The sequence below is a fragment of the Nicotiana tomentosiformis genome, chromosome 1 (genome assembly GCF_000390325.3).
Source record: "Nicotiana tomentosiformis chromosome 1, ASM39032v3, whole genome shotgun sequence".
NCBI lineage: Eukaryota > Viridiplantae > Streptophyta > Magnoliopsida > Solanales > Solanaceae > Nicotiana > Nicotiana tomentosiformis.
This window is the reverse complement of record NC_090812.1, coordinates 45,625,545-45,645,263: the sequence shown is the minus strand read 5'-3', so window position 1 is coordinate 45,645,263 and position 19,719 is coordinate 45,625,545. Positions and strand designations below refer to the sequence as shown.

General features: G+C 39.5%; 4 protein-coding genes across 4 annotated transcripts; 2 read left to right on the top strand and 2 right to left on the bottom strand.

Annotated features, from left to right (window-relative positions):
• Window positions 1–825: 825 nt before the first annotated feature.
• On the bottom strand, window positions 826–3,111 carry LOC138906383 (uncharacterized). Its single transcript, XM_070195023.1, has 4 exons — window positions 2,828–3,111; window positions 2,155–2,224; window positions 1,391–1,464; window positions 826–1,213 (listed from the first exon to the last, which is right to left on the bottom strand). The coding sequence occupies exons 1-4, from the start codon at window positions 3,109–3,111 to the stop codon at window positions 826–828; spliced, it is 816 nt and encodes a 271-aa protein (XP_070051124.1).
• Window positions 3,112–9,825: 6,714 nt separating this feature from the next.
• Window positions 9,826–10,266, top strand: LOC104098415 (RING-H2 finger protein ATL20-like). The gene has a single exon (XM_009605137.4). The coding sequence runs from the start codon at window positions 9,826–9,828 to the stop codon at window positions 10,264–10,266; it is 441 nt and encodes a 146-aa protein (XP_009603432.1).
• A 1,040-nt stretch (window positions 10,267–11,306) lies between these two features.
• Window positions 11,307–13,449, top strand: LOC104098414 (putative RING-H2 finger protein ATL21A). Its single transcript, XM_009605135.4, has 2 exons — window positions 11,307–12,108; window positions 12,510–13,449. The coding sequence occupies exons 1-2, from the start codon at window positions 11,610–11,612 to the stop codon at window positions 12,929–12,931; spliced, it is 921 nt and encodes a 306-aa protein (XP_009603430.1). The 5' UTR covers window positions 11,307–11,609; the 3' UTR covers window positions 12,932–13,449.
• A 951-nt stretch (window positions 13,450–14,400) lies between these two features.
• On the bottom strand, window positions 14,401–19,719 carry LOC104098413 (uncharacterized). The gene is made up of 3 exons (XM_009605134.4): window positions 18,937–19,719; window positions 17,226–17,799; window positions 14,401–14,760 (listed from the first exon to the last, which is right to left on the bottom strand). The coding sequence occupies exons 1-3, from the start codon at window positions 19,602–19,604 to the stop codon at window positions 14,614–14,616; spliced, it is 1,389 nt and encodes a 462-aa protein (XP_009603429.1). The 5' UTR covers window positions 19,605–19,719; the 3' UTR covers window positions 14,401–14,613.

The following is a 19,719-nucleotide window of genomic DNA, read 5'->3' as shown; positions in this document are numbered from 1 at the left end:
TTTAACTTTCAAATGGCAAAATTAGTTCATCGTGTAGACAAGAAACAAGATAAAAGGAAAAGGATTTCATTTCATTCCTTCCATTTTCATAGTTTACATAGGCATTTTGATATGTAGAAAAGAAGCTGCCATGAGTTGTGGCTATCTTGTATAACTTGTTTCTTCGGGGCTGGCTGTGCAGTCCCCGGTCCTGATGATGCTTGGCATTCAGTGTTGCCTTACTGAATTTTCGTTCCCGGTTGACGTGGCATTTAGTGTTGCCTTGCCGGATTTTCGTTCCCGGTTGACGTGGCATTCAATGTTGCCTTGTAATCATATCATTATCCCCCAAGTGTTCTAATGTGAAGAATGCGAGTTGGAACACTGGAAGTCTTGTATCTTCGAATGTTCCACCGATGAATTGCTACGTCAACCCTTCGCTCGGTAACATATTTTGCTTTTCCTTTAGGAATTCATGCTGTTGAGCGAAAAAATACCTAACAATCCTCTAGTGTTATGTGCTCGTGAACGATCGTGTAACCTTTGTTCGGTAGCAAACTTAACTTCCCAGTGGGAATTTGCTATCGAAGCAAAGATTACCTTATCGTCTCCGAGTGTAGACTTGTCTGTTTGCCTTGTCATCAAAGGTCTTATTACTGTTGTTTTTGTAGTATACTCGTGGTTGTTGCCTCATTAAAAACCTTCCTTTTCGTTTGACTGTTGCTTGTCAGCAGTAATATTTTTTGAGATGAGTCATGTTCCAGTTGCTGGGCAACTTGTCTCCGTTACGGTTTTCCAACTCATATGACCCTTTACCGGTGATAGCCGAAACCCGGTAAGGGCCTTTCATGTAGAGGCTAATTTTCCAGCGTTGAGTTCTCGGGTATTCTCAGTCACCTTCCTCAAGGCCAAGTCTCCCATTTTGAAATAACGCAGGTTGGTTCTTAGATTGTAATACCGCTCCATCCTCTGCTTTTGGGCTGCCATTCTGACATGTGCCAAGTCCCTGTATTCCTCGAGCAGTTCTAAGTTGATTAGCATTGCCTCATTGTTTGACTCTTCGTCTGCTTGCAAATAACTTAAGGTTGGTTCCCCTATTTCCACCAGTATTAAAGCTTCTACGCCGTACACAAGGGAAAAATGGGTTTCTCCTGTGCTTGACTTGGCTGTTGTTCGGTAGGCCCATAGCACTCCAGGTAATTCTTTGGGCCAATGGCCTTTTGCTGTTTCTAACCTTTTCTTTAGGTTTTGCACAATTATTTTGTTTGTTGACTTCGCTTAGCCGTTTGCGTTCGGATGGTAAGGTGAAGAGGTAATCCTTTTTATCTTCAAATCTTCGAGGAATTTTGTGACCTTTGCGCCGATAAATTATGGCCTGTTTTCACATGCAATCTCTTTCGGTATTCCGAACCTGCAAATTATGTTTTCCCACAGGAAGTTGACCACTTCACGTTCTCTGATATTTTGATAAGGACCTGTTTCCACCTATTTGAAAAAATAGTCAGTTAAAATTAGAAGAAACCTTACCTTTCCAGGAGCCGATGGTAGCAGGCCGACGATGTCCATTCTCCATTTCATGAACAACCATGGGGACATAATTGAATGTAGTGGTTCCGCTGGTTGATGTATTAGTGGTGCATGGCGCTGTCACTTATCGCATTTTCGCACAAAGTCCTTGGCATCTAGTTCCATACTGGGTCAATAATACCATGTCCGGACTAATTTCAACACCAAAGAACCTGCGCTCGAGTGGTTGCCGCATATTTCTTCGTGGATTTCTCTCATGACGTAGCGTGCCTTGGAATGATTTTCTGTACAATTGGCCTTTGTCGAAGGTGTATCGCGCGGATTTTGTGCGCAATGCTCTTGATGCTTTGAGTTCTTTGGGCAGTTTTCCGTGCTCGAGGTAATCAATTATCTCGTTTCTCCAGTCCTAGACCAGATTGGCCGAATTCACCTCATAGTAACCATCTGTGCCCAAGGCTGAGTTCATCAGTTGTACTACTGTACCTGATTTCAGTCTTCAGATTTCTGTTGATGAGCCTAGATTTGCTAATGCATCTGCTTTCGCATTTTCTTCCCTCGGGATGTGGGTTATTGACTCTGCTTCATTGTTAGTTAAAGGCTTCGTACTCTGCTTCATTATTAGTTAAAGGAATCGTTCCGATAGCTTACCTTAAGGTTTCCCCCGAAGGTGTGATCAAGACTATCCTGAGTCCGGACCCTTTCACGTTTGAAGCTCCATCTGTGAACAAGGTCCAGACTCCTAATGTCGGTTCTGACAACATTATTGCCTCTTTGGCATCCAGGGGTAATAGGCCCGGGCTGAAATCGGCCACGAAGTCAGCCAGAACTTGTGATTTAATCGTTGTCCTTGGCTTATACTCTATGTCGAATTCGCTCATTTGAACGGCCCATTTAGCCAATCTACCTGAGAGCCCGGGTTTATGGAGTATATTCCTCAAAGGAAATATAGTTACCACGGCTATTGGGTGGCATTGGAAGTAGGGCCTCAGCTTTCGAGCGGCGACCATGAGAGCTAAGGCCAGCTTTTCCAAATGTGGGTAGCGAGTTTTTGCTCGCGTTAAAATTTTGCTAACGTAATAAATGGGGGGATTGCGTACCTTTATCCTCCCGGAATAAGACTGCGCTTACCGCAACTTCCGAGACCGCCAGGTAGACCAGTAATGTTTCTCCTTCTTTTGGCTTTGAGAGCAACGTAGGGCTTGACAAGTATTCCTTTAATTCCTTCAAGGCTTGTTGACACTCTAACGTCCATTAGAAATTAATTTTCTTTTTGAGTAGTGCGAAGAAGCGATGACACTTTTCTGATGATCGGGAAATGAACCTGCTCAAAGCCACTAATCTGCCTGTGAGTCTCTGTACTTCCTTTACGTTGGATAGTTGATCAGGGATGTCCTCTATGGCCTTGAATTTGTCGAGATTTACCTCAATTCCTCTCTGTGAGACCAGAAATCCTAAGAATTTACCTGATCTAACCCTGAATGCATACTTCTCGGGGTTAAGCTTCATATTATGTTCCCTCAGTATGTCAAACGTTTCTTGAAGATGCCTCAGGTGGTTACCTGCATCCAGAGACTTAACGAGCATATCGTCTATATATACTTCCATAGTTTTTCCTATTTGTTTTTCGAACATCTTATTTATGAGTCGCTGGTAAGTGGCTCTAGTGTTTTTTAGTCCGAAGGGCATTATGTTGTAACAATATGTACCAAAATTTATTATAAATGAAATCTTTTCCTGGTCTTCCGGGTTCATCTTGATCTTATTGTACCCGAAATAGGCATCAAGGAAACTCATTAACTCGTGCCCTGCCGTAGCATCGATCATTTGATCGATATTTGGCAATGGGAACGAGTCCTTCGGGCATGCCTTATTAAGATCTTTATAATCTACGGCTCTACGCACATGCAAAATTTATTGTTCTTCTTAGTTTCTTCTTAGGAACTACTACTACATTAGCTAGCCAGTCCGGGTATCTTACCTCTCAGATTGAACCAATCTTAAGTAGACGGGTTACCTCTTCTCTGACGAATTTATTCCTTGCTTCTACGATATGGCGCTTCTTTTTCCTTACCGGAGGTACGCTCGGGTTCAAGATTAACTTGTGCACGGCTATCTCCGTTAGGATTCCTGTCATATTGTAACACCCCGAAATTTTTTGAAAGTACTTAAGTGCAAAGCCCGGTAAAAATTACAAAAGAAAATAATATTTTGTAGTGCCGAGTTGAGCTTACATGTTTGAGACGAGCCTTGGCTCATACTTTTTGGGTTGAATAATACACCGAAAAGTAAAGAAAATTTTTTGGCAAAAAGGTGCATTTTTGCGATCCACTATGCGACCGCAGAATCACTCTGCGGACCGCATAATGGCCGCAGAGGGAGGCAGTTAATTGGGCCAGTTGGAAGCAATTATGCGGTCGACTATGTGACCGCATAACTGTTATGCAGTGCACTATGCAACCACAGAATAGTTATGCAGACCGCATAGTGACCGCAGACACATGTAGATTTTTGGACGTTTTGGACACCAATTATGCGACCGATATGCGGTCCACATAACCATTATGCGGTCACATATGCGACCGTAGAACCTGTTCCAGAGCTTCATTTTTGGGTTTTTAAAACCCGACCCTATTTCGTTAAATACACTCTTTGGCCATTTTTGAGAGATAATATGATATTTTAGAGTGAGAGAGAATGCCCTAAAGTGAGAAGGTGTTCTTCAATAATTGTTCTTCAATTCTTGCTCAAGTTTTGGAAGATTAAGAAGGGAAGCTCACTAGGTCTTCATCCTAGAGGTAAGATTCGACACCCTAAACCCTAATTTTGAAATCATCTGAAAATGGGTAATTAGCAAGATAATTTTTGGGCATGAGAGTTGATTATTTTACATACATGTGATATCAAGGGGTGTAGGAAGATTGTTGAACTAAGCATGGTAAAGATTGGGTTGTGGGATGATGGAATTCTCCATAAAAGGACCTTGAAACCTTGTGCACACCTAGTGTTTGATAAAATGCTCAAATGAGCTAGAACCATGATCATCTTTCTAATTTTGATTCAATTTGTTATATTTCTACAATAGATTGAAGTTGCTAAGAATTCCAGAATATTTTAGAGTTTAAGGAAGCTCAATTGAGGTATGTTGGCTAAACTCTTCTCTTAGAATTGAATCACACGATATTCATGAAAAAAATATATAAGTCCCGAGTGGTTCATTATAAAATTGGCTATTCCGAGTAAGATAGAGTTGAAAGATATATATATTCGACAAGTATCTCAAATGCTTTATTCATGTTATGTTATCAATTGAGGATGTGTTAAAATATGGGTTATGCATTAATAATGTTTCAACTTCAAGTCAAGTTCAAACGAAAGCTATTATGCCAAATTTTGTGAAATATCTCTATGTGCCTTAGATTCTAAATTGCTCACATGTGTACCACACACCTTGATTTGAATTGTATTTGTTGTTGTTGATGATGATGATATTTGAAATCGAAAAGGTGAGCATGAAATACTAATTATGGTCACGTGCCAAGAATGATCTTATAATTATCGCCATTAGTGCCAATGAAATGAAAAGATGTGAAAATAATATGAAATGGGATGATTGATATAAAAAGGTTGATGTCTCAAATAAGACAGCCTAGCCGGTCAGGTCGTGATCGGACACTATACCGCACACATGGTGGTTATTGTGTTGGAAATTATATTTGAAAATTATGATTGTGGTCGATATCCCTAATAGATAGTCTAGCCGATCGGGTCATGATTGGACTCCGTGTTAAAGATGGTGGTATTGATATTGAGAGTAATTGTCGTTGATGTCTCTAATGAGATAGCCTAGCCGATCGGGTCGTGATCGGACTCCATACTGAGAGTACGGTGGTAATGGTATTGTGAATAATGGTATTATGAATAATGGTATATCGATACTAAAAATCTCCCAATGTGAGATATGGAAATTGATTTGAACACTGTCTTGATCCTAAATTGAGGTTTGATATTGATTAAGTCTTTCATTGATATTATGATAATCTTCTTCGTATTATTTGTCATTCTATTGAGAGGATGTTTAGTTATACATACTAGTGCAATTCGACAGTACTAATGTCCCTTTTGCCGGGGGCGCTGCATCTTTAAATGGATGTAGGTGGTTCCATAGCAGGAGATATTGATCAATGATAGCAGTACACCTTCTTCCCAGCTGACTTGGTGAGCCCCACTTCATCCCGGGGTCATGAATCTTTTGTACTTTATGTATTCTGTTTCAGGTATAGCCGGGGCCTTATTGCCGGCATTATCATTGTACTCTTCTTTATCTATAGAGGCTCCGTATATATAGTGTGGGTTGTGTATTTGTACTGGGAAAGACAAAATATGTTATGATGTGGTTGTATTATTTGTCCATTTGAGACTTTAAAAATGAGAAAACTATTGGAAATGAATTGGTATTGTAGACGTGAATACCTTTTTGTCTAATTAATGAAAATATGTATTATCTCCATTCGTAGATGAGTTTGGGTAAAAGAAAATCTAACAGGCTTGCTCGGTCGGGTTCACTCGGTTGGGCACCGGTCGTGCTCCTCGATTTTGGGGTGTGACACATATCCTCGTGCGACCATGCAAAACAATCAGCGTTAATTTTAAGGAATTCAATAAAATCTGACCTGAGCTCTGGGTGCAGTCCTGTTCCCAAATAGAACTTCCTTTCTAGGAATTTTTCAAATAGTGCAATTTGCTCCAGTTCTTCTGCCGTGGACTTCGTTGCGTTAGTTTCTTCCGGTACTTGGAAATACCTTAGTATCTGATGTTGCTTTGATTCCTCTGTCTCCGGGAGGATTCCCTCTGGTTTGGGGGCGGAAGCCGGTTCCGATAACTGCTATGCCGCAGGTTCCTTTCCCTTAGTATGGGAAACTGAGATCGCATTCAACTCTCTTGCCGCCGGTTGATTACCTCTTATCTGCTTGATCCCCTTGGGTGTTGGGAATTTCAGCAGTTGGTGGTACGTCGAAGGCACAACTTTCATCTCGTGCAGCCATGGCCTCCGGAGGATGATATTATAGCCCATATCTCTATCTACTACTTCGAGAGAGCTATCTTTGTTACGCCCTCGGCATCCGTAAGTAGTAAAATTTCCCCTCGGGTTGTCACGCTTGCGAGATTGAAACCAGCAATGAGTTTTGTTCCCGGGATAATGCTCCCGGTGAATTTAGCTTGATCCAGAACTCTCCATTGTATGATATTGGCAGAACTTCCTGGATCTACTAAAACACGTTTAATTTTGAAATTTAACACATTCAAAGAAATTACCAGTGCGTCGTTGTGCGGCAGTAGTAATCCATCCGCGTCTTCGTCCGTGAACGTGATATCATCTTCCCGGAACCTCTTGCTATAGGTCGTCGACACTTTTATCTTCTTTGCGGCCGAGAAGGCGATCCCATTAATTTCGTTCCTTTCGAAGATCATGTTGATCGTTTGGCGCAGAGGTTCCTCTCCTACTTTCGAGGTTTGCGTGTCTCCCCTATCCCGACCATAGTTGTTCTTGGCTCGGTCACTCAAGAATTCTCTGAGGTGACCATTTTTGAACAACATTGCCACTTCTTCACGGAGGTGCAGGTAGCCCCAGTCTGGTGACCGTTAGTGCCATGATATTCACAGCATAAGTTTGTGCCCTCTAACGGGGATCAGACCTCATCGGTCTCGAGAACCGCGCCTCTTTGATATCTCTCATGGCCGACACTAATTCCACCGCACCGACATTGAAATTATATTCTGATAATTTTGGATAGCGTGACCCTGGGATCTCCCTATCCTGCAGTGGTCTGTTATTCCGCCTGCGATCGGTTCTCATGTTATTAACAAACTTGTCAACCGACCGGAAGCTCATGTCGCGACCTTCTGTCCGCTCGTAGGGTAGAAAATGGCCCCTTGAAACTCGTCTATCTGAGTCGGCATCATCTTTCACTTTATCTTTGTTCTTCTCCTGTCCTTTTGCTGATGACGGGAAGTCAACCTGATCATCTTCGGTCCTTATCTTTGACTCGTACTGTTTGTGGACATCCGCCCAAGTTGTCACTTGAAACTCGAGCAGACATTCCTTCCGCTTCCGGGAAGCATCCAAACTCTTTAGGTTTAAACACTTAGTGAACGCTTCAGCTGCCCATTCATACGGAACAGCCGGTAATAACATCCTTTCCTTCTGGAACCGACTAACGAACCTTCGTAACAATTCGGACTCTCCCTGCGTGATCCTAAATATGTCGGCCTTTCGGGCTTATACCTTTCTGGCACCGGCATGGGCCTTGATAAATGAATCTGCGAGTATCTCGAAGGAATCTATGGAGTGCTCGGATAGTAATGAGTACCATGTCAAGGCTCCTCTCGTGAGAGTCTCACCAAATTTCTTTAATAATACAGATTCAATTTCGTGAGGAGCCAGATCGTTTCCTTTCACAGCCTGTGTGAAGGTGGTGATGTGTTCTTGTGGATCTGAAGTTCCATCGTATTTTGGCACTTTAGGTATTCTAAACCGCTTAGGGATTAGTTCCGGGACTACACTCGGTTTGTACGGTAGTTGAATATACTTCTTCGAGTTCGGACCCTTTAATATCGGCGGTACGCCCGGGATCTGATCCATGCGGGCATTGACTTCCTTCATGAACCGCAAAAGTTCTTCCTTGAATAGGCCGTTATCGCTGTTAAGTCCAGATCTACTCCCCCCGGCCCCGTCGGAGCCAACTTCGCCCATGGGAGTGTTGTTGTCGATTCTCTGCGTTGTTTGGTACGTAGGAACAACTGGAGGAATTGGATCTCGCCTGTTTGCATTATTTGAAGCACCCGATAGCGTCTGTTTTAACTCCGTCATAACCTGATCCTGCCGCGTGAGGTGACCTAAGATGATTGCATGTTACTCTTGCAGGATCCTTATCGCGTCTGCTACGTGCTCCTGGTCAGCATCATCTGGAGTCTCTTCCCGTATTCGTCTGGGGTACCGCCCGTCATACACCGGCGTGGCATCTTCCCCCTCATTGCGAGTGTCGCTGATTGAGTCCTCAAAATGGGGATGTTCCCCTTGAACCTCAGGATTATGAGTGTTGTTAATGGTATTGATTGCCATTCTTTGTAATCTTGCTAAGACAAGAACGATCAAAGCTTGTGAGTGAAAGAGGTAAGGATCAACTTAACCACACGACTGTCTAGGCCCCACGGTGGGCGCCAAACTATTTACCCGGAAAATGGTACAGTTGAATTTGTACGTGGTTTCTAGACAAGTGAATCAATTTGATCCCATAAGATAATGAATCAGTCAATTTGTATGCAAGATACTTAGCTCAAATGTAGATAAAACGATAGATATGGAGAGTTCAGGGACAGAGTTTTCGGGCACGATGATGATAAGAACAACAAGCTAGAAAAATAGTATCAAGACGCTGTATTAGAAGAATTCTTTGATGTTTGAAAAATTATCCTACAATGATCGTTGAGCCTATTATTTATAGCTCAGTGGGTGTAATGGTTGGGCCCACCACTAATGGCAATTATTGAAGTGCGGTAATGAAAACCTAACGGTAAACATAAATGCCTAAATTCATGTAATGAGCCGTTACTCTTTAATACTGTGGAATATTCTTTATTAAATGTTATCGGACGCATCATGCTTAATGTCTTTATAGACTTGCCTTTCTCGGTGACACACGAGTTAGATGTGCCCGATTTTCTGTCCTCCCGGCTTCGATTCCACGTGTTCCCTTTTTTGGTGGCCAGGTATCGTAATATATTTTACCCAATATAACATTCTTCCATGCAGTGTAATCTACAAAACAAACTAATTTTTCTTTATGTTTAAGTTAAACTTCTTTATTTTAGATGGAAATCTATAGTCTACGATTTAATTTGTGATTCTCCGACTTCAAGATTAAACTCTCGTCCCAATTTTGCATCAGACTGATTAACTGTAGTTAAATCGTTCCATAAAATTAAAAGAAAAAAAAAGTGGGGGGAGGGAGACGGGGTGGAGGGTGGGGCAGGAGGAGGGAGTTGTCTGTAATTGTCAAATCTCAAAGACTTAAATAAAAAAAAATGTGGCAGGGGTAAAATTGACTTTCCAATTATTATCTCTATTACAATAAGCGTCACACAACTATAAAAGAATCTCAATTGGATGATATAATATTGCTAGCATTGCACAGAACTAAAAACTTTTAACAACTAGTACATGATCATAAGTAGTTGACTTATATAATACATGGTATATTGATGATCTGGCTGGTAATACATATATATAAGGATGCGATTTAGCTGAATATTCCAGAATCAATGGCAACTCATCAATTAATCATCTTCGTCCTAATAGTTACGCTATGTCTTGTTGTACCCTCCATATTGTTAGTACTCTGTATAGTATTTCGTTTTCGCGCGGAAGGCATTCACCGGCAACATCGACAAAGCGCCGGCGAATCAGCGGCGGAAGCCGGCACCGGCGGCGGTCTTGATGAGTTTACGATTCAGTCATACACAAAAATAGTTATTGGTGAAAGCCGGCGACTTCTTCCGGCTTGTAAGAACGAATCAAGTTGCCCTATATGTTTGGCTGAGTACTTAGCAGGAGAAATAGCAAAGTGTATGCCTGAATGCCAACATTGCTTCCATCTTGATTGTGTTGATAAGTGGTTGAAGATAAATACTACTTGCCCTGTTTGCCGAAAGTCTCTCCTCTTCTCCAAAATGCATAATGATAACCTCGTCCCCAATTTGTAGCTCATCACATTTTTCTTTAATATCGGGTATATTGTTATAACTCATAATTCGCCTTGTACATAAACTTGGATCAGTGGGAATTCTAAAGCTTATTTTCTGTTCCAAATTGATGTTTACTTTTTTGTTATTTTCAATAGTTTCGTCTATGGTATACATATTGGAGTATTTTTGTTTAGGACGATAGAATAATTTTAATTAAAATTTCCGACAAAGTTTGACGAATGATACTCTTGGTTCAAGGTGTCTATGCAATTGATTAATGACGGCAGAGAAGGATACCAGAATTAGTGTTAGCAGTTGACTTTTTTGCCACATTAGTTGTGAGCATAATCAGTTTTGATCTTTGGGAAATGCACGTCTAGTAGATGAGAAGTAGAAAAAAGCGAAAAACCATAAGTTAACCGTAAATATAGTCCTCGATATTAGAAGGAATATATTACTTATATTAATTGGATAACTTTATATTTGGACTAAATTCTTAAATGCCTTAACCGCCTCTTGTTTTGCTACCCCTTAATGTTATGTGTTAGGATTGAAAGAATCAAGCTTTAGCAAGCCCGAGAGTTCCAAGTGCAAAGCCAACATTAATAGTTGGATCATATTGTAAAGCAGATGTTAATCAGTGATCCATATTATGCTTCTATTAGCTTTAGTTTCTTCAACTCTAATCAAATATTAATATGTGCAGTCCCGATAGATAATAGTGTTTGCTAGTTCACATCTCAGTAACCTGTTTCTTTATTATTATTGAGTTGAACCTTTCCAACTTGTTAACTTTGAAAAAGAAAGAAAAATCAAGTATTAGTCATTTTCAAGCCGGAAATAATTAATTTACCCTCTGACTCACTCAATGTATTATGTATCAGGCCAGGTTTTAGGAGTGTCTTTTTGTTCCTTTTTTTTTAATTCTTCGCTAAGTTTGATAATGTAGAGTTTTTTCTTGAAGCTCAAAGGGACAGTGACCCTTGCATTTCTTCAAATTATATACTCTTAGTTGATTTTCCTACTTTAAACAATAAATTGCCAAAAGTCTCCTCCTCTTCTGCAAAATGATAAGCTTGATTCTTTCTTTTTCTTGCATAGCTTGATACTTAATTGTAGCTGAAGGGGCAAAAAATATTCAGTTATACGAGACATGTCTTTTCACTTTATGCTTTGCACGTAAGTTTTGATAATCAAGAATTTTATCTTTCTTGATTCTACCTAATGACCCATGAAAAGACCAAACATAATATTTTAGAGAGATATACTATGTTTTTTATTTTATTTTATAGATATACAATGTTAAATCACTAGTGAACTTAATTCCTTCTCTCTTCACCAAAAAGTCAAAATCTTCATAGATGAGACCTATGGGCACTCTGAGTCTCTTCTTCTTTCTTTTTCTCCATCATTTTGCCCTTAGTGGTTCTACAACATATTTCTCTTCAAACATTTCCATTTGTGGGAATATCACCATTAGATACCCTTTCCAACTACAATCCCAAAAACATCAAGATCAAAATCCAGGTTATAACAATTGCTTTTCCTTAAGGTGTACTGATCAAGGCAATGCACTACTCAATATTCCTTTTTCAGGAGATTTTCTTATACTAGAAATCAACTACACCAATAAAGAACTAAAACTCCAACATCCCTCTAATTGTCTTCCAAGAAAGCTCCTACAGTTTCACCTTCCTTCTTCTCCGATTTCGGCTTCTTCTTCTCAGAACTACACCTTCTTCTTGTTATCTGGCTTTCATGGAGATCTTAGACTATCATGGGATGTTCATCTTGACAAATATAGAGATAGTAACATGACAACAAGTGGAGAAACCACCCATCTCAATGTCCCAAGAACAGGTGAATGAAGTTTTTGACTTTTTACAACATGTTATTTAGTACTCCTATTTATTTCAACTCACTAATCAATGTTTATTATATAAAATTACCTTCAATTACCTCTTAAGTGATCTAACTATGTAAGTTTTTTTTTACTACCGTAAGTGCAAGTGCCTAGAACGTAGCTAAATGTTTTGATGTGCGTTGTGTAGATATCACAGCTAACGCATTTGCGTATACGAAATGTCAATTAGATGAAAAGTCGTAAGGTTTAGGCTAACGTTAGTGCTTAGCTTTTCTATTTTTCACACACACACACACAGAGACACATATAAAATTTGTATACATGTAGTTGATATTGAATTATGTGATAACTAATTATATATTTTACCATGGATATGATCAATTTCATGAATTGACAGATAGGACTTCACGTTCAGAAGCAATCTTGATCATTTTCGTGGGTGTGTCCCTCATTCTACCATCCCTCCTCTGTTTAATCTGCGTAACATGTCGAATTTTTCTCGAACTAAGGCATCACCGCCAAGTGACGGCCGCTGCTGCTGCAGCCGCTATGGCAAGGTTAGCACCAATGCCAATGATTGTGATAGCAGGGCTTGATGAATCCACGGTTCAGTCCTACCCGAAAGTGGTTTTTGGTGAAAGCCGGCGCCTTCCGGGAATTAATGCTATAACTTGCTCAATATGCTTAGCTGAGTACAATGCTGGGGAAACACTGAGATGCATACCTGAATGTGAACATTGTTTCCATGCTGAATGTGTTGATAAATGGTTGAAAATGAATAGCACTTGTCCTGTTTGTAGAAATTCTCTTCATTCATGATCTTGTGCTCTTCTGCTTTAGCTTCAGTGCTTTCAGCTCGAATCATATATATGTGTGTATATATATATATATGGTAGTTACTCTGAACTATTGAGCCCAAATCCTGCAGTCCGCTCCAAGTTGTGAGCTTTTCTCTCTAATTGATGCGTTTCGATAAACGTGAGAGCATATTTGATGTATACTGAACTCTGTCTATATTAGATTCACAACATATACCTGGCCCCTAGTTTAGACTTTAGAGTAAAGGGATTTGTAATAGACAGATGATTAGTGTAAAATAATCATCAACAACAACAATCACCCAGTGTAATCTCACAAGTGGGGTTTGGGGAGGGTAGAATGTAAGCAGACCTTACCCCTGCCTTTAAGAAGACAGGAAGGGAAAAGGGGAGGGGTGTAAAAATAGTCGAACTATGAAAAACAGTAAAGAAAAATGAATACAACGGATTCATATAAGTAAAAACCAACCCAGTTTATTTGGATTTGAAGTGCATTAATGTATACTTCTTTTATGGTGATTTTGGTGTGATAATCCAAAGCACGGCAGCAGCTCTTCATCTCCCAGCTTCAGGAGAGTTTTTTGTGCGCGAAATCAACCACTTCAAGATTACAACTATATGATGCTCCAAATTGACTTCCGAGAAGGTTTTTAAACATCAGCAACTTCTCTTCACCATTTCAACCTTTAAACTACCAAATCTACACATTCCTTAAGTGTCCTCAGGAGCTAGTGAAGAGCTGGTTCTCCAATATTGAGTGCCTTAACAATTCTATAACTTCAATATTAACTGCCACTTTAATGAATGTAATGAGAGCTATGGACAAGTGAGAAATTGATGTAACTAACTTGCCTGCCTACATCTTATCACAATGATTTTGTTTCAATGATTGCATTTGCCTAGGTTGTGTATCCTTTTAATATCTATTCCAAAGTTTTTAGTTAATACTTCCATTTCCAAACGAATGAGGAAAAAAACCTTTTCTAAAGATGGACAAGAAAAATTGTGAATGTAACCAAAGACTATCAATAGGAGACCGTAACTTAGCATGATTCTTACGGCCCGTTTGGACATAATTCCTTTTTTCAAATTTTTTTTTTTGAAAACAATGTTTGCATCAAAATCTTACAATTTTTCCAATCTCACTTGAAAATGCATTTTCAAATTTGAAAATTTTTCAATTGAAAACGGGAAGGTTATTACTTACTAGTGTTTAGTTGCAAAATATGTTGAAAAAAAGACATCCAAATATGTTGTAAAAATTATAACCAAACACAATTTCATCTTCAATTCAAATTTTAGTGAAATTCCAAATTTGATTTTTTTTTTTTTTTTGGAATTCATGTCCAAACGCCTACTTAATGTAGCTTTAATAGTAGTATTCGTATTAAAAACCAGTACTGGTTAGCTTCTGGGATTAGTAAAAACGAATCATGCAGTCATGCATATACGGCATTGAATTCACAAATATCGAAACAAAATCAACATTAGTAACCTTTTATAACTCTGAAAATGCGAACTACTATTCATCATTCTCGGAACATGTTCTGGAACCCAGTAAATACACTCATATCTACAATTCTACATGGTACGTCGAACAGAGAAAAAGCTGACACTTTCCTTAAACATTTGGGTTTACAAGTTACAACCAGCTCCTCAAAAGCAAAACAAACGAGCACACAATTATTTCTTAGCGAGCAACTTCTTTGGAAGCATCTCCATAGGTGTGGTTTTGAGTAGGAAAAGCCTGGCTGCACGTTCTTGCAGAGTGCCCCCACACTTCAACCCACGCACTTGAAGTTCTGATTTTAACCTCTCCATACCGACGGCCTAACATAAAACCAAATAAAAAAACATTAATAAGGTACAATAAAACTATAAATGAGAGCAACACGACTGCTACGTTTACAATTTAACACCAAGACAAGCATCACTGTTGATGAGGCAACCATACAGATAATAGAATATCTCCAATGACCAAATTCTTGATACACTTTCCATTAATATAGCAACTAATTATATGCCAAATGCATTCATGTCAAACAACAGATAACCCTTGCACTCTTCAAGTCAGACTGATAGGACATGCTTAGTGTCAGACACCTCCATACTCTTGTCTAAGTAAAGACTCACGGCAGAAAGTCAGAAACCAAGCAATGCCTTAAAACACGAGTTGCCCAAAACAACAGACACCCAACATCCGCACAACCTTATTCCCCTTAAAAGTTAAAACACAAACTTACTTGCAATAAGGCACATAGTGACATAGGTAGCATCCAATTGGGTGGAAAACAGCAGCAAAGTACCGGAAGATAATTATTACGTACAATTTCTTATTCATTTTGATAGAAATAAAGTTGTTAGAAAAGCGCTTAAAACATTCCCCCACGTAAGATTTCCTCCAAAGTCCTACAAATGAGAAAAAAGGAAAATAGTCCCTCCTTTTTGTTTTTGTTTTTTGTGGCAAGTGAAAATGGTCTTCTTATCATTTAACACTCAGTTCCTTTCAAACAAAGAATTCTAGAGAATAACTTCCCTTCTCTTTTTCTGATTTTACTGCAATTTTCTCAGGAACACATTTTCCTAGTACCTTTTTAACATCCAATTGAGTCCTAACGAAGTATATAATAGTCACTGAAGAGCGATGTCACTGATTCAGCTAACATCTAAAAGGTAATAACAAAGAGGATGGACCATGACATATGAGATTGCGAGAATGCACGGGAGAAAAATCTATTTTTTTAAATGATACAATGAGCCATATATATAATACATATTCTACTCTTACTACATATAGAACTAGGACATATTTTACTCCTACTACATGTTGGGACTAGGACATATTCTATTCATTTACACATAACTAACTAACACATAACTAACTAACACTCCCCTCAAGCCGGTGCATACAAATCAATCATATGTACAGAACTTGTTACATATGTAACTAATACGAGGAGAATTGAGGAACTTGCTGAAAATATCTGCAAGCTGATCATTCGACATACAAGGCCAATAGAATCCCCCTGAGCAACAAAACCAAGTGGTTGCTGATAAACAAAAGATGGCCGAAAGGACGCCAGAAAAATTTGAAAATAGTGAGACTAAGCCTAATTCCACACTACAAAATAGGTTCTAAAACACCACCAGAAAACAGAAACTTTTCTGGAAATTACTGTTCAAGCCGGGAAAAGTGCACTGTTCACGCAGAAAAAATAGAAGTTGTCAGAATTGATGTAATTTATATGGGTAGGCTCGGAATCACGGGACAAGTAAGTTGTCCTGAAGAAGTATTGTCAAAAAGTGGCCGGAATGGCTCACACGTGCCGGAAAAGTTACCCTAGTTCCGACGGCGCGTGGAGGCGCACGACTGGCTTTCTGCCGGAGCAATTGACTGGGGTTTTGTCGCCTGACTTTTCCGAACAAGATGGTAGTGTTGGTTTCGCACAACACTTACCAATGAGGAGATATCGCAAATCAATCTTGAGTCGTCAATTGGAAAGAGTGACTGACTTTTCTGTTCCGATGAGACTGGAATTTCTGGGGTTTGGTCGCACAAGGGTTTCGGATCTAATGGGGTACTGGTATATGTACAGTACCACTGTAGCAGTGATGAACCTCGGGAACAAGACGAAGTTGCCGGAAAATTGCATGGCAATGAGATCTTTCTTCCAAGATGTCGCTGAAATGACGCACAAATATAATTTTCTCACTGAAGCTTTGATACCATGTGAGAATGCACGGGAGAAAAATCTATTTTTTTAACAATGATACAATGAGCCCTATATATAATACATATTCTACTCCTACTACATATGAGACTAGGACATATTCTATTCCTACTACATATGGGACTAAGACTATTTACACATAACTATCTAACAGAGATGTTTAGCAACTCTCTCAAAGATTTCTATCCCAATTGTCTCAAGTTGGCCTGCAGCGCAGCCTGCAGGATATAAAAGGTTTGAGACTCAATCCTAAGTATTACTCCCATCAGCTAGGCTAATGTAAACAAGAAAACAGTTACCCACATTGTGCAGTCATTAGAGAATTTTTAGCTATCTAAAACAGAGAACGGGTCACCCATAGGGTGTCCACAAATAAGAGAAGTTCGAGCTCTGTTATTTTCAGTGTGATAAAAAACGAGCTAGTTTGAGAACAAATAGGTAGCAAACAGAGGACGGCCTAAAGGATATGTATGTAATGACAGATGAACCACACACATGTTCTACGTAATGGAATCATATGATGTCTACTATATCATAACAATATCAGAGAATCTGCATACATACCTCCAGTTCTGATGCTGAACTAAATTCCTCAAAATTGAAAGGCTTTTTCAAGTCTGAATCCTTTGATGTTGCATCTTCCAGAGGAACTGGTTTAGGGCTTAAACTATCGCTGGCTTCAGCAACATCATTTTCTTTCTCACCGGAGCTAGCTTCCACAACAATTGGCTCAGAACTACCAGAAACTTCCTTTTCTGTTTGAATACTTTCAGTTGCAGATGCAATATCAGTGCCAACAATAGAGGCAACACAATTCTGTCCAGGTCTTTCTTGATTGTCCGGAGTGAGTGAGGACGGACTTTCACCTTCATGCTGAACTGAAACTACACTGACATCTTTACCAGATTCAGAATTCTTCAGAGGAGTATCCTTTTCTTCCTCGGAGCCGCTCTCAGATGCAACACCATCAACTTTCCTGCCAATCACAGAATCCAAACTTCCCTCTGCTTCTCCATTGGAGTCTGAATTATTCTCATTATCGATGACAATGGATTTGTCATTCTCTTCCTCGTCTTTGTCACTGTCATCATCATCTAGATCCTCGCTATCACTGTCGCCCATTATCCTCTTACCCAACCTACCAAAAATCACAAGCTTTAAGTTATTATTCCCTTTTACAAGGTACTAATTTTATTGAATAAAATGGGAATTTTCCGCATACAAAATGTGTATAAAAAGTGGAAAATCATCATGAAAAAGCGTGATTCTCTCCAACTAGCATTCAATCATTTCCATTTTATAAATTAATGTGTTTTCTACCAGGCAGGTAACGCGTAAAATTATGAGTGTTTATAAATACATCATTATACAGAACACTGATTACTCAAGCGCACCACTTTCTAAGAACAAACTGAATAGACAAAGATCAATTCTAGCTAAGGATTCTTATGGTCCAACTATAGAGAACCAGCATCCTTTATCCAAATAAGTAAATAAATAAATAAATAAATAAAAAGAAAGAAAGAAACAGGAAAACCAGGAAAACAGTGCTTTCCCTCCTTTCTGCCAGATTATTTGGTCTTAGAATGCTGATCTTAAGAATGAATCATTACCCTTCCAGTGGCGGAGCCACATTCAATCAAGGTCGCCGGAAAATTACATTGTATTGCTAGATAATTCTTTTTTGTTTTCTGTATATTTACTATATGTTACTCCCCTAAACTTTTCGATGTATCTAATTTTTTATATTTTGACACCCCTTGGTGAAAATTCTGGCTCCGCCACTGTACCCTTCCCTGTCCCTGATTGCCCATCAGCTAATGTGTTCAACTTGTTGACCAAGTTTCAATGGTTGTCGAAGGTGGCCTTGAGGCAATACAACTCTATAAAAAGGGGAGAACTATACAAAATCAGTCAAAAACATACTAAACATAAGAGTATTACCTTTTAAAACTACTTCACTTTGAAAAACTCAAAGCACGCGTTCATGTGCTCACATCCAAATTAAACTGAAATACATTTCAGACACTGAAAAATTATAGATGATATTCAGCTGTTCAACCTAAGATAATGGCTTTCCAAATAGCAACTCAATTCAACACAACACTAAAGCAAAACCTAAAAATTCCCAAAGTAGTTGGCATCAGCTACTAATCCTCAATATCCACTCTGGTTTCATTCCAATACTAAATATTTAGTCTTTCAAGCAAAATAGTTGTTCTTGAACAAAATGGCGCAAAAATGAATGCAACAAGTGAAAAGTGACAGGCCTTACCATATCTTGAGCTTCTTGGGATCAGATTCATTGAGCTCAGCAGCACCTTTCCTTTTAGATGAAACAAACCCCTTAAGCGATTCCCTAACAGACCTCTCTACTTCCTCCATACACTTAGCAGAATCCTCCCTATACTTCTGCACATACTTATCCGTGTTACTATCTCCACTCTTATTACCCTTTTTCGCTGCTTTCTTGGCATTTTTCTTAAGGAAATCCTCCGCCATCTTCTCCAACTTCCTCTCCTCCGCTTCAGCCCTCCACTCTTCCAGCTTCTTCTCCGCATTCACATGCCTTAGCCTTCGTCCACTCATGTCCCTGCACGCGTCGAAATTATTCGTCTTCTTCTGCCCTGCCTTCGTCGCCGCTCCTCTCAGCAATGACCCGAATCCTCCTTTACCTCCCCTCAGGCGCACCAACAAATTCACCACCACTGGAAAATTAGACCCGTTAAAGAGATTTAGAGTTTGGCGGTCGTCATGTAGGGGGTAGAATGAATTGGAAAGGAGCAGGAGCTGAAGGTGACAAGGGATTGAAGTTAGGGCTTGGATTTTCTGCTTTAGGGTTAGGGTCGAGATGGATGGGGTACTGAAATTTAGGGTTTTGTGCTTCCCATCGAGAAGTTTAACGAGGACTTGATGAATTACAGACCCTTCCTTCATCTCCATCGCCGGTTTAATTGATTGATCGGTAGTTTCCCTTTTGTACTTGTTCGCCGGAACGTGCTTTAAACCGATGGGCGATTGGGATTGGGATTGAGGAAAGAATGAATTCCAAATATCT